This window comes from Sapajus apella, unplaced genomic scaffold (assembly GCF_009761245.1).
Source record: "Sapajus apella isolate SASKATOON/1434 unplaced genomic scaffold, GSC_monkey_1.0 scaffold32, whole genome shotgun sequence".
Classification (NCBI taxonomy): domain Eukaryota; kingdom Metazoa; phylum Chordata; class Mammalia; order Primates; family Cebidae; genus Sapajus; species Sapajus apella.
In genome coordinates, this window is record NW_022436972.1 from 16675412 (window position 1) to 16688998 (window position 13587).

At 39.6% G+C, this 13587-nt stretch overlaps 2 protein-coding genes across 13 annotated transcripts in view; one reads left to right on the forward strand and one right to left on the reverse strand.

Annotated features, from left to right (window-relative positions):
* The window catches only part of RCBTB1 (RCC1 and BTB domain containing protein 1), a 146415-nt gene extending 135957 nt beyond the window's left edge, over positions 1-10458 (forward strand). For 8 of the 9 annotated variants that reach the window (XM_032294593.1, XM_032294589.1, XM_032294588.1 and 5 more), the window contains 2 exons: positions 449-579; positions 7887-10458. In XM_032294593.1, the coding sequence (XP_032150484.1) occupies positions 449-579; positions 7887-8027 (272 nt within the window). In that variant the 3' untranslated portion in view covers positions 8028-10458. Of the gene's footprint in view, positions 1-448; positions 589-7886 lie in introns of those variants that run through there. The other variant, XM_032294595.1, reaches the window with a different exon arrangement.
* Positions 10459-13103: 2645 nt separating this feature from the next.
* PHF11 (PHD finger protein 11) overlaps positions 13104-13587 on the reverse strand; it is a 32265-nt gene continuing 31781 nt past the window's right edge. For 2 of the 4 annotated variants that reach the window (XM_032294617.1, XM_032294618.1), the window contains one exon: positions 13104-13582. In XM_032294617.1, coding sequence (XP_032150508.1) covers positions 13428-13582 — 155 coding nt within the window. In that variant the 3' untranslated portion in view covers positions 13104-13427. The remainder of the gene's footprint in view (positions 13583-13587) is intronic. The other 2 variants (XM_032294616.1, XM_032294615.1) reach the window with 1 other exon arrangement.

Sequence of the window (13587 nt, forward strand, 5' to 3'; positions counted from 1 at the left end):
TTTTTTTTTTTTTTTTTTTCATTTAAAGTTCCGGGGTACATGTGCAGGATGTGTAGGCTTGTGACATAGGTAAATGTGTGCCATGGTGGTTTGCTGCACCTGTCATATCAACCCATTACCTAGGTATTAAGCTATAGGCTTATTTTAATTTTCTAATAGTGAAGTATAAGTTGCTAATGCATTTAGGATTTTGGAAACAAAATGAGGATTGAAATTGCAAATTTTGCCTTTCTTTCATTCTACTGAATAAATTGTATAAAGTAAATACAGGAGAGATGTGGAAGTGGAGGAGGCAGGCAGTTAAAAAGAGAGTTTGTTTATTTAAATTTAGAATCTTGTCCACTAAGAAACTTCTAATTTACCTACACATATCTGGTCACCAAAACAAAATGTCTGTGTATGGGAAATTACCATAAACTTGATTAAGTCTTTTACATCTTACTTTTAGGTCTTCTGGATTTGGCGACATCTTACTGTGAAAACAGACTGAAAAAACTTTGTCAGCACATTATCAAGAGAGGAATTACTGTGGAGAATGCCTTTTCGCTATTCTCTGCTGCAGTCAGATATGATGCAGAGGTAACATAAACAACAAACAGAAACCAAACCACCCTTAACTCCATGCGTGTTCATCTCCCCCCTCTTTACAAGTGAGACCTGGAAAACAATGAGTCACTTTACTTCTGTTTTTTTTTTTTCTTTCAACACCAGACAAGTTCCTGGTTTCCAACACTTCACTTCTGTTTAGGGAATCAGTAAATCCATTGAAAACTGAAATCTGCCTTTGCTAGTCTTAATTTCCTGTTCATCGTTTTAAAAGTCATTGTTCCTCTACTTCCTTTTCTAAGTAAGATAGGAAACTAACCGAGGTCCTAGCAGTGGTGCTCCAGGTTGGAACATAAGGTGCCACGCCTAATTGGACTAACAGCATGTTTGAGTTTCAAGTCTTTCTCAATGTCAGCATATGTGTTTATTTCAAGAGCCACCTTGCTGTCTTCCTACCTCTGTCCTGTTGTAAGCCGGGGACGCGTATGATTTGTATCTATGTACGCTCTGTAATTCTCTCGGTATCTAATTATAACTCACAGTTATTCACCTGTTAAGAACTTGCTGTGGACTCCTTTTGTTTTTTGTACTGGATTGAGTTCTTAATCTGGGATTCACAGATCTCTTGAGTCTGTGAATTAATGGGCTTTTGGGAGTCTGAAAGATTGTGTGCATTGTTTTGAAGAACCAAAGCATCAGACTGTAAGCTCCTGATGAGCAGGAACTGTTTCGTTCATCTTCATGCACTATAGTGCCTGGCGCATATTAGGCACCTAGTGATAAATGTTTGTTGAACTGAATGAAGATAGTACCTTAAAGGAAGCATTAAGGATGATCAGTGAGCTAAAGGCTGGTGTGGTTGGTTTCACAGTTTCAGAGAGAACAAAAGGTAGAGAGCAATAGCCTTGGAGTTTCAAAATGTCTAGCAAGGGTATGCATGTAGAATGATACAATTAGCCTTTTCTTGCAGACACTTCGTTGTCATTTGACAAAGCAGAATATCTGGTATCAAGGAATTTATCAAACACCTGCAAAGATCTGCAGCTGTGTCCTTTGAGGTATAACAGAGGAAGGACTTCATCACACTTAGGGATCACAGTTGACCACGATATTTTCAGATGTATCCTATTTTCGTTTGAGGCTGTATTATAATTATAAATATTTGATAAGGTCAAACGTTGCTGACTTTGTCTGCAGCCTGACAACAGATGGAATGATGATCAAAGTAAATCATTTCTAGTAGAAAATGGAGGTATGATTTTTTTTCCTACGCTTCCTGTGACACACTGAACCTCTTTATTAGAAATGCTATTTCTTTAGATTTTATTTCCAGCCAGTGATATAATTTTAAATTGGGTCAGTGCCTTTTCTGTCCATTTGGCGACTGATGTCAGAATCTTCTCTGGGCCTCTCCATGTTCCTCCTCCCTGTTCATGAGTTCCATACTCGGGATTCAGACCTTGCTCACTAACGCCAGTGAGAACAACCTGGGCAGAGGCAGACGTCTTGGCTCAAGTTGCTGGAAGCTTCGTCACCTTCAGCTAAGATCTGTCCTAGGAGGTTTACAGAAACAGAAAACTGCTGCTGCTTCCTGTGCCAGCAGGTCATTTCCTTTACTAGTTTTCATTTTTCTCATATTAAGTATAAACATGATAAAAAAAAAAAAAAAAAAAAAAAACAACTTTCTTTAGAAAAACTCCGAATACCAGAGTCTGTCAGTGTGGGCATGGAGTTGACACTCAAAAATGCGTGTAGAATTGAATGAGTGAAAACATTTGAAATACCTCACCATGAAAATGTGCTTTTAAAAAAAGATGTTTGGCCAGGTGTGGTGGCTCACACCTGTAATCCCATCACTTCGGGTGGCTGAGGCGGGTGGATCACTTGAGGTCAGGAGTTTGAGACCAGCCTAGCCAACATGGTGAAACCCTGTCTCTACTAAAAATACAAAATTAACCAGGCATGGTGGCATGCACCTGTAATCCCAGCTACTCGGGAGGCTGAGGCAGGAGAATCACTTGAACCCCGGAGGCAGTAGTACTTGCCGTGAGCCAAGATCGCACCACTACACTCCAGCCTGGGCAACAGCGCAAGACAACTCCATCTCAAAAAAAAAGTTTAAAAAAACTTAAAATCCTACAAATATTACATATTTAATGCAGAAAAATTAGAGAAGACAGAAAGAGTTGCTTCTTTATTTCTAAGGCATATATATATATATATGATTTATATATATGTGTATATGTATGTTTATAAGCTATATGTAATTTATTTTTTTTCTTGGTGATACAGGATCTTGCTCTGTTGCCCAGGCTGAGGCACAGTGGCATGATCACAGCTCACTGTAACCTCAACCTCCTGGACTCAAGCAGTCCTCCTTTCTCAGCCTCCTGAGGAACTGGCACGACGGGCATGTGCCACCACACCAAGCTAATTTCTTATTTTTTGTAGAGACAGGGTTTCATTATGTTGCCCAGGCTGGTCTCTTCTGGGCTCATGTGGCCCTCCCTCTTCAGCCTCTCAAAGTGCTAGGATTATAGGCATGAGCCACTACACCAGGCCTCTTTCTAGGGTATATTTCTTAGGTTGTAATACAAGTTATATAATTGACTGATGTGCTTTTACATTTTATTTTCTTAATAGTGTGAGATACAGTGAGTAAATGAACAAAGTTCTGGGGTACAAAATTAAAACCCATAGCCGGGCACCGTGGCTCATGCCTGTATTCCAGCTACTCAGGAAGCCGAAGTTGGAGGATTGCTTGAGTTTAGGAGGAGTTTGAGGCCAGCCTGGACAAGATAGTGAGACAGCCATCTCTTAAAAAGAAAGCCCTCTTATTGTATTTGTTAGTTGATTGGAAGCTGCTGATGAGTCAGGTTGGAAATTAACTGCAAAAACTCTTTATTTTTAGAAGCTCAACTTGAGGATACTAGATGACTTTGCCTTTGTTCTGTGGGTCAGAATGCTAGGAAGATGGAGACTACCTGCTTCCAATGTTTCTTCTCTTTTCTACAAAAGTATCTGAGGTTCCTCCATGCCCCCTTTTGACAAGATAGCTTTGAAGCAAATGTCTATACATTCAAGCAACAAAAATGTATAGACTCAGGAGTTTCAAAGTAAGCTGATGGTTGTGGAGCCCTTGCTATGAACGCATTATGAAACGGTCTACATGTTTTATTAAGAAGGACTTGATGAGGGATCATGCAAATATTGTTTTCGTACAGACCTGAATAAATATTAACATCAAGGGAGAAAATGTTGATAAAACATTGTCTCAAGATGGTTCAGTCACACACTGTAACTGATTCTTTTCAGGAAATTTTTGATTTTTATGTGTATTTGAATATTAAGTTAAACAGTTGGGAAGTATTATTTGTTTAGCTAGGGTAGAGAACTTTCCAGAAAATCTTACATGCTGAGCAATTTATATCTTACGATCTTGGTTTTGGAGGGAAGCAATAAACATGAGCCCAGGAATCTAATTCTGAAGTTGGTCTGGGGTATGAGTATTGGATAGCTTGGTGTTAAAGCTTGCTGGCCAGCATTTTTTTCTTCTTTTGGTGGGCCAAATTAAATGTCTTCAATCAGTAGTAAGCTGACAAATGTTTTTTTGCATAATGAGATAAATTACGTTTTTCCCATATGGTGGAATGTTTAAGTACATTCTGAAAACAAAACAAAACTTCTTTGGTTTGGAGTATTTTGTACTTAGTGTACTATAACATGAATTAGTTTTAGGGTTTTCTTTTGCAAACAAAACAACAGGTCGGACAGAGTTAGGTGTGGTTCGTGATCTTGTGTCATCTAGAATGTGTCTTGAGGGGAGCTGTGATGTCAAGGTACCTGCTCACCCTGGTTGGGTGGTCTTTAAATTATTAACATTCAACTAGTTGAGCTTTGGAGTTTTAGGACTGGGTAAGAACTCCCTTCAAGGCTACATTAGCATGTTTAAAAATGAGGATATTAAGACCATCAATTTGCTGGGTTTTGTTTTGTTACTAAAGAATATTTGTGGAAGGAAAAAACTCATTTCCAGAGTATATATATTGATTGGAATAGTTTAAACGTTGAAAGATTTGGAATCTTTTAGAAATTATTTGAGAAGTGCGGTTTTTATTTTTATCTGCTTTGCTAATAACAATAAATCTGGTATTTTATCTCATTTGCCTTAGAACCACATTATAATTACTCCACCACAAAACATCATAAACAGTTTAATTTTTAATACCAAGAAGACTGTATTAGACCCCTCTGTTTTTATACCCTCTCCACTTCCCTTTTCAATTGGGCTGTAAGAGAACTCTTTCATTCTGTCAGTAACTTCGTCCATCTCCTGGTCACATGATCCTTCTCGTCCTTCTGAGAATTGTTTTGTTTAAAGCCCAGCTAGAAGTAAAGAGTCAACTGTAACCAGCCCTGTTACAGTTCACCACTTACTTGGGCAAGAGTTCCATTTTCTTGCCTATGCTGTTAACACTTGATCCTTTGCAGAATGAAGGGAACAGATCATGTAGATTCTTACTATACTAGGGGTCAAGTCAGAAGGGCATTTATCTAATTCACTCATCAAAGGCAAACTGAGCCTGGGCTCTGGTTGCTCAGTGGTTCTGGTTGACTGTGCCACTCTCTGGTGAACTTGCAAATTCAAGTGCTCCTCACCACATGCATTCAGGGCTTCCTTTACATAGATCTGCCTCAACCAAGATTTAATTAGTTGTTTATACAACCCAGATTTATATTGTTTTCATTATTCGCTAGTTTGACTTTTAATGTTTGGAACTTTTGAATATTTATTGCATACTCAGATACCTCAGCAGTTCAAACTAATTGAAGGAGAAAGGGAAGGCAGTTTGATAGAACCATTTTCACGAGTGTAAATAAAGTGAATTGTGATTAGCAGCACCGTTTGTATACCTATATTGTGTGTAAAACCTCCTAAAGTTTGTACTCAAGGTAATTTCTGCAGTTAGCTGAATAAGCTCACTTTAAACTCATTTTTTCATATACACTAAAAAGATCTTGAATTCTACATCAGTAGACACCAAAGTGATGAGGTTTAATGCCAGAGTTTAGTGCATTCTTCCTGCAAATTCAAAATTATATGATTAAAATTTAATACTTAAAGATTCTTATCTGACTTATTACATGGTTTAAAGAACTTTTTGTTATGATTGGCTACTTCCAGAGTTATATGGGAATAAACTAGTTTTCTGTTTTTGATTACTAAATATTAAAATGTGAATTTTATGTCCCGGTGGAATATAATTTAGTCCTGAGAGCTGTTTATTAATCATTGGGTGATGATGCCAGGCATAGGGCTTTTTCTTGAATAATAATCTGAGAGGAAATGCTTTATCCAGTTTCACATTTTAGTTTACTATAATATACAGAGCACTTGGCTATGCATTTAGCCCACTGGGAATCTCTGATTAAAAAACAAGAATCCAGAAACTGCTAACATCCTAAATGCATTTCGAATTACCTAGAAGACAAAAACTTGGGCAGCAGCTGGCAAGTACTCATTAGCTGTTATTTATCTTTTGTTTTTGTTTTTGTTTTGAGACCGAGTCCCACTGTGTCGCCCAGGCTGGAGTGCAGTGGCAGGATCTTGGCTCACTGCAACCTCTGCCTCCCGGGTTCGAGCAATTCTCCTGCCTCAGCCTCCCAAGTAGCTGGGACTAGAGGTGCGCACCACCATGGCCAGCTAATTTTTGTATTTTTAGTAGAGGCAGGGTTTCATCATGTTGACCAGCATGCTCTCAGTCTCTAGACCTTGTGATCCACCTGCCTCTGTCACCAAAAGTGCTGGGATTACAGGGGTGAGCCACCATACCCGGCTTGTGGTTTATCTCTTAATGGTTATGTGACTGGGTGGGTTTCTGGAGTTTACTCTAGGGCATCTTTTAGCCAGGGACAGGAGGACCCTTAGAACAAGGAAATCATTGTTTGCAGAGGTCTGTGCTGAGAGCAGAAAAGGGGTCTCTTGATGTTGATGTGGGTCCCTTCCCCTTCTAACATTCCCACCTTGTGGTGGCTGGAAATGTGCAGTCAAAACCTACAGTGGAAATGTTGTTGAGCTTCTGCTTCGATAGAACCCTGAGTACTGACCTTCAGTGTAGAACTTACCAGCTTGCCAAGTTATAAAAGTCAAGCTATTTGTGATAAGGGCTTTTAGTTTGATTTCCTTTTATATATTTAGTTTTTGTATGCATTCCAGGTGCCTGATTGATTTAATAAATATATATTCCAACATCCTAAGGGACAGACTATATTAAAGTTTGAAGGGTATGAAAGGGTGGATTAGCATAGGTGGGGGTTGATTTTGAAATGGTTCTGGTTTACCACTCGTAGATGTTACTCACCCAAATGTTGGTAGTTGACTTCCATTTGTCTGACTGAAAACTAATCTGTGTATATATACTTCTATGGGGTTGACTTTCTGAGAGATTAGTGTGGTGGAAGTTGTAGTGTTATCTTCATGGTTTTAAAAATAAACTCATTGTTAAGAGAGCGTGAAAGTGAATTTAAGGTGAATTTTTTGATATTTTCTTTCAGAGCCTCTGCTCTGTTGCCTTTGGAGTTCGATGGTGCAGTCTCAGCTCACTGCAACCTCTGCCTCCTGGGCTTAAGCAATTTTCCTGCCCCAATCTCCTGGGTAGCTGGGATTAGAGGCACCTGCCGCCACATCTGGCTCATTTTTGTATTTTTAGTGGAGACGAGGTTTCCTTGTGTTGGCCAGGCTGGTCTTGAATTCCTGACCTCAAGTGATCCACCCACCTCGGGCTCTCAAAGTGCTGGGATTACAGGTGTGAGCCACTGCGCCTGGCTGGGATTTTCTTCTTAATGTACCACTTTAGGTTGACTGTATCTCTTCATTACCTTTCTGTTTCTTAAACTAACCCACATCTTAATTCTTTTCTCTGATGTCTTGAATGTGGCAAAACACATTCTATGGACTGAAGTGGCATTATACCTTTTACAACAATGTCTTTGAGTATATCTAGATTATGCAGGAAATTTTTTCTCCTGTAGATCTTGCGCGTGCACGCATGCGCGTGCGTGCGTGCGTGCGTGCGTGTGTGTGTGTGTGTGTGTGTGTGTGTGTTTTGAAGAGCCACACTTTGAGTTAGGTGATCATTGCTTTTACTGCGTTGGATAGTATGTGTTTTTCTCACACCGAACTGTGGTCACCCTTTTGCCTAGTTTTAGATGTCTGGCCTCTCAAATATCTTTTCTGGGGGAGGGTGAGAGATTTGGGGTGAAGGGATTGGAGAGAAGTCATTCAATCAAAGTTGCCTAAAAAAGCCCTTTTTGTTTTTATTTTTGTTGTGTGTGTCCAGGATTTAGAAGAATTCTGCTTTAAGTTTTGCATCAATCATTTGACAGAAGTTACACAGACTGCAGCATTTTGGCAAATGGATGGCCCTCTGCTAAAGGAATTCATTGCTAAAGCCAGTAAATGTGGAGCCTTTAAGAACTGAAGTGCAAGGCTGCTGGGTTCTGTGTGAGTGCTCTGGGGCACTGTTGAGGATGTGTCCAGTTTGTGCTCTACGGGTGATGTAATTCTGCAGGTAAAAGACCATCAGGTTGTGTTTTTCAACATCTGGGACACAGTTGTCTGTGTAGGAACATATCAAGGGTGTACGGCTTTTCTTGAGCCCATTTTAAACAACTTTTGTTTCCAGATAAGTGTATTTTAAATGTGACCTTGCTTTAATTTGGGCTGGAACATGTAAAAGAGTAAAAGTTTAGTCGTTTTTGGTTTTGCTTCCATTTTTTATTAGAGGAACTAATGAAAGTGGAAAGAGGAAGTTGGCAGCAACTCTCCTGGGCCACATATCAATAATCTTCTGACACCAGGAGCGGTGATAGGGAATTGTGAGAGGAATGGAGAAGCCCCATCGTGAATTAAAGATGCTGACCTGGGGCTTGTTAAGTGCTGCCTTAGTTGCTAGCTTAGTAGCCTTACTGTGAAGGAATAATTAAAATAGTTTCAGACGTTTGTTTGTGTGCTCACGTTATTGATGACTTTTTTAACTTTAAGGTATTTCAAAGTAATATTCAGTTTAATATAAGTTAAACCTATTGAAGTTATAATTATGTAAAGATACATTTTTGGGGTTAGCCAAGATTTCTCTTAAGATTTAAGTGCATAAAGAGTAGTAATTTAGAAGTATCCACATTGATAATGCGGATACTTTTAACATTGATAATGAAATTTGATGAAGGTGAATATTTTATAAATTAAAATCTCCACTACTTATCCAATGGTGTTTTATTTCATTAAGGTAGAATTTGAGAACTCAAGTTTAAATTGTCCCCCTCATCTTCTTCTATAAATGCAAACTTAAGAGGAAAATAATGATGTACATAGTATACTCTTGCCTTCCTAAATTATGGCTGCTAAGTCATCATATCTACTATATATGACTGAGAGAAGTGGTTCTTCAAGTCAACTCTTTTACAGGACTTAATGGAATTTGCTGTATCTACTTTAGGCCAAATCCATCACACATTGGCTGATTTGAAACTTTATCACCTTTCACTTGGTTTTCCTCTGTTTTTAATCATCTTAGGTATGATATTTAGCACCATTTCACCTTGAAAAAGCATCAAAATTATGGTGTTCCTGAAGAGATCCTATTAAAAGACAGTTTTTTTGAACTGGTTATCAAAGGTAACTTTGGGATGTAAGAGTGAGTTTCATCATGTGCGTCTATTGAGCTTGCTTGAAGAACAATGTTTTGTGCTTTGCTCTCTGGTCCATGAACTCATTTCCATTTGAGTGAGCTCCTTTAGTGAATTTATTTTTCCACTTGGAAGGTCTCTTTTCTGAACTCAGCCTGAATACATTTTCAGAGCCAAATTACAAGTGGGTGAAGACATGCTGCGGCTACTATTTTTAGGAAATTTTTAAATGTGTGTGTATTGTGGTGGGAAGGGGAGTGAGGCCCAAAAGTTAGGAATTCATTGAGTGCTGAAATAGATACAAGCCTAGTAGCCCCAGCCCACATTTCTTGACCATATCACAGATGATTGAAGCCCAGTGAATTGTTTGGTTAGAATTGGTTCTGCAACATGATAGAACTTTTTTTTACTAGGTTCAGAAATGGACATTGATTTGTGCTATGATGGATGGTATTTGTAACAATCACTGTTCTGTAGGCTTATGATCTAAGCAAAATGAAAACTTCAGTGTGTTTACTATTGCTCTTACTTGAAAAAAACTTTCAAAAAAAGCACAAATTAGTTGATTCATATCCATAGATAGTTCACTCATTCAACAAATATTTACCGAGTTCCTAATATAAGTGAAGGACCGCTTCTCAGATTACTAAGTAATTTGTATGAGTGTATGTGGCAGTGAAGAGAACAAGTCCTTCAAATAGCATTTGATTATTATTATTATTTTTAACACTCTTATTTTTCTACTTGGTTTTGTTGTTGATCATAGCAGGATGTGACAACTCATGTGAATTGATTTTTTTCATCTAATATAATAATGGAAGCCAAAGTATTCATATTTCTTAAGATAGCCCTAAATGTACTCTTGAACTTCTTACTGGAACAATGTTTGATACTCTAGTGTATAGGCTGTATTCATGTAATATTTAGAGTGACACATTAATAAACAAAAGTAGGATTAAAACAGGCATGTAGAGTTGTTTCTTTTCCTCAAAATCAGTAGTATGCAGCCCCAAAAAGGAAAGAAATTCTGACACATGGTGCACATGGATGAATTGAGGACATTATGCTGAGTGAAATAAGCCAGTCACAGACAAATACTATGTGATGCCACTTGTGTGATGTACTTAGTGAAATTTATATAGTAGAATGGTTATTGCCAGGGTCGGAGGGTAGAGGAGAATGAGGAACTTGTTTAATAGATAAAGAGTTTCAGTTTTGCAAGATGAAAACAGTCTTTTAGGTGAGGATTCCCCAACCCTTGAGCCACAGACTTATATTGGTCTCTGGCCTGTTAGGAAGAGGCTGCACAGTGGGAGGTGAGTCAGCATTACCACCTGAACTCTGCCTCCTGTCAGATCAGTGGCAACATGAGAACATTAGATTCTCATAGGAGTTCAAACCCTCCTGTGAACTGAGTGGGCAAGGGATCTAGGCTGCATGTTCATTGTAAGAATCTAATGCCTGATGATCTGACGCAGAACAGTTTTGTCCCAAAACCATCCTTCCCATCCCCCACCCCACCAACCTTCCTACCCCTGCTGTCTGTGGAAAAATTGTCTTCCACAAAACTACTGCATGGTGCCAAAAGGGTTGGGGACCGCTGCTTTAGGTGGATGGTGGTGATGGTGGCACAAAAATGAATATATTTAATGCCACTGAAGCATATACTTAAATATGATTGGGATGGCAAATCACTTAGTGTGATTCTTAACAGGTAATGAGAGAAAACCAAATAGGATGATATGGTTTGGCTCTTGTGTCCCCACCCAAATCTCATCTTGAATTGTAATCCTCAGATGTTGAGGGAGAGGCCTGTTGGGAGGTGATTAGACTATGGGGCTGTTTCCCCCATGCTGTTCTCATGCTAGTGAGGGAGTTCTTTCAAGATCTGATGGTTTTATAAATGGCAGTTTCCACCTGGACTATGCGTACTCTTGCTCGCTGGCCGCCATGTAAGATGTGCCTCTTCCCCTTCTGCCACAATTGTGTTTCTTGAGGCCTCTCTAGCCATGAGGAACTGTGAGTCCATTAAACCTTTTTCCTTTATAAATTCCTCAGTCTCTGGTATTTCTTCATAGCATTGTGAGAACAGACTAATACAGTAATAGGGTTAACATGACAAGCAGTTGTTCTGAAGGTAACACTTATGCTGGGTAGGAGAACATATAAAGTGTCCTTTTAGCTCATCTCCAAAACAGAGAGTTAGAGGCACAAGCAAAGGCTTAGAGATGGGGGCTAATGAGCCTTCCAGAACTTACCATAATCAAGTTTGGTTAGAATGGAGAACACAAGCCAGAAATGTTGGCGATGGGGAGTGTGTGCGTGTGCACACACGTGCATGTTTTATTTCCCACAGTAACAGACATTGTGCTCTCTTCTTCACATTTACTGTTTATAGTTTGTCCCATAAGGTAGGCAGCATTATTCTCAGATTAAATAATTGGACTAAAGTTTCTCAGTAGTGACATAGCTGAAGTTCATACTTGGGTCTGCTTTAGTAGTTTGCCCAGTATGTGCCGGCCTCATGGCCACCAAACACATGGTGCTCCATGGTGCAGTTACCTACTGCAGTGAGTCACACATTAAAATGAAAGTGAAGTCGGTGACAAAGGTGCTTTTTTTTTTTTTTTAGATGGAGTTTTTCTCTTATTGCCCAGGCTGGAGTACGGTGGTATGATCTCGACTCACTGCAACCTCTGCCTCCTGGTTCAAGCGATTCTCCTGCTTCAGCCTCCCGAGTAGCTGGGACTACAGGTGCGTGCCACCACACCCAGCCATTTTTTTGTATTTTTAGTAGAGATGGGGTTTCACCGTGTTAGCCAGGATGGTCTCAATTTCTTGACCTTGTGATCTGGCCACCTCAGCCTCCCAAAGTTCTGGGATTACAGGTGTGAGCCACCATGCCCAGCAGGTTTTTTTTTAAAAAAAATAAAGATCATGACATCAAAATGATTAGTGAGATAAACTTTGCTAAGATATAATGTCAGGATAGGAAGCTGAAGCTACAGTAATTATCTAGACTAGGGGAAATCTATTCAGAGGGTCTTGGGTAAGGTCTTCACCTCTGCCCCACATGATTCTGATGTGCAGCCAGTTTTGAAATCCACTGGTTTAGATTTTCTTCCTAAGATAATAAGAACTTAATCTAGGGCTGCCATTACAACAGAGATGAATATTTTTTTTTTTTTTTTTTGAGACGGAGTTTCGCTCTTGTTGCCCAGGCTGGAGTGCAATGGCGCAATCTCGGCTCACCGCAACCTCCGCCTCCTGGGTTCAGGCAATTCTCCTGCCTCAGCCTCCTGAGTAGCTGGGATTACAGGAACGCGCCACCATGCCCAGCTAATTTTTTGTATTTTTGGTAGAGACGGGGTTTCACCATGTTGACCAGGATGGTCTCGATCTCTTGACCTCGTGATCCACCCGCCTCGGCCTCCCAAAGTGCTGGGATTACAGGCTTGAGCCACCGCGCCCGGCATGAAATGTTTTTTATCTCCTGCAAATACCTTTCAAGTACTTATTTATTACATGTCAGACACCATGCTGGAGACTCAGTTCAAACCCATTTTGAGATGTAGTATTGCAAATCAGAGCACCATGGTAAAAAAGGAGAACTGTGAATGTGAAGTTTTCAGGGGTCAGATGTGATGTGGTGGTGTGAGCATAAAAACTGGAATAGTATATTGTTAGGTTGAGAAAAATGTAACATTTTTTTTTTTTTTTCATTCTTACATATTCCTAGTAATGTTCTTATTTAGAGTCCAGTTTAAAATTTAGGTGTTTGTTTTGAAGATGGTGAATTCCCATGTGGTAACTGGCTGAAAAGGGATTTTTCAAAAGCGGACTTTGTGACATGAAGACAGGCAAATTTGGTACAAGTACTGTATCCAAATTTATTATATCTAAGAGGCATTGTGGGCTGTAACTAGACTCAAAGGTTAAGAACATTTTATGCACTTATTTCACATTTACTGAGCATACTAGGTTCTGGGAATGTGATAGTGAGTGGAAAACGCAAGTAAGAGTGTGCAGAACACGGGAAGACTGATCAAAATGTCAGCCAGCAAGAACAGAGGAGAGCTGCCGGGCCGAGAGGAGAGGACCAGTTCAGCAGATGTGTGGATTTCACAGCCTGCTCTCTGGTTTTGAGCCTGACTGCAATTTGGCCTGACTCCTGGCGTAGGAAATGGTAATCCCTAAGAAGACAGGGATGATACTGATGTAGAACTTGACATAAGATCTCTACTTTCTTGAAGAGAGCACAAAGTTTGTTTTAGGTCGTCAAGTAGCTCAATCTCTTCCTTCAACTGCTGCCGCCTTCGGTGAGATGTGTCAATTTTTTTCTCTATTGCTGTG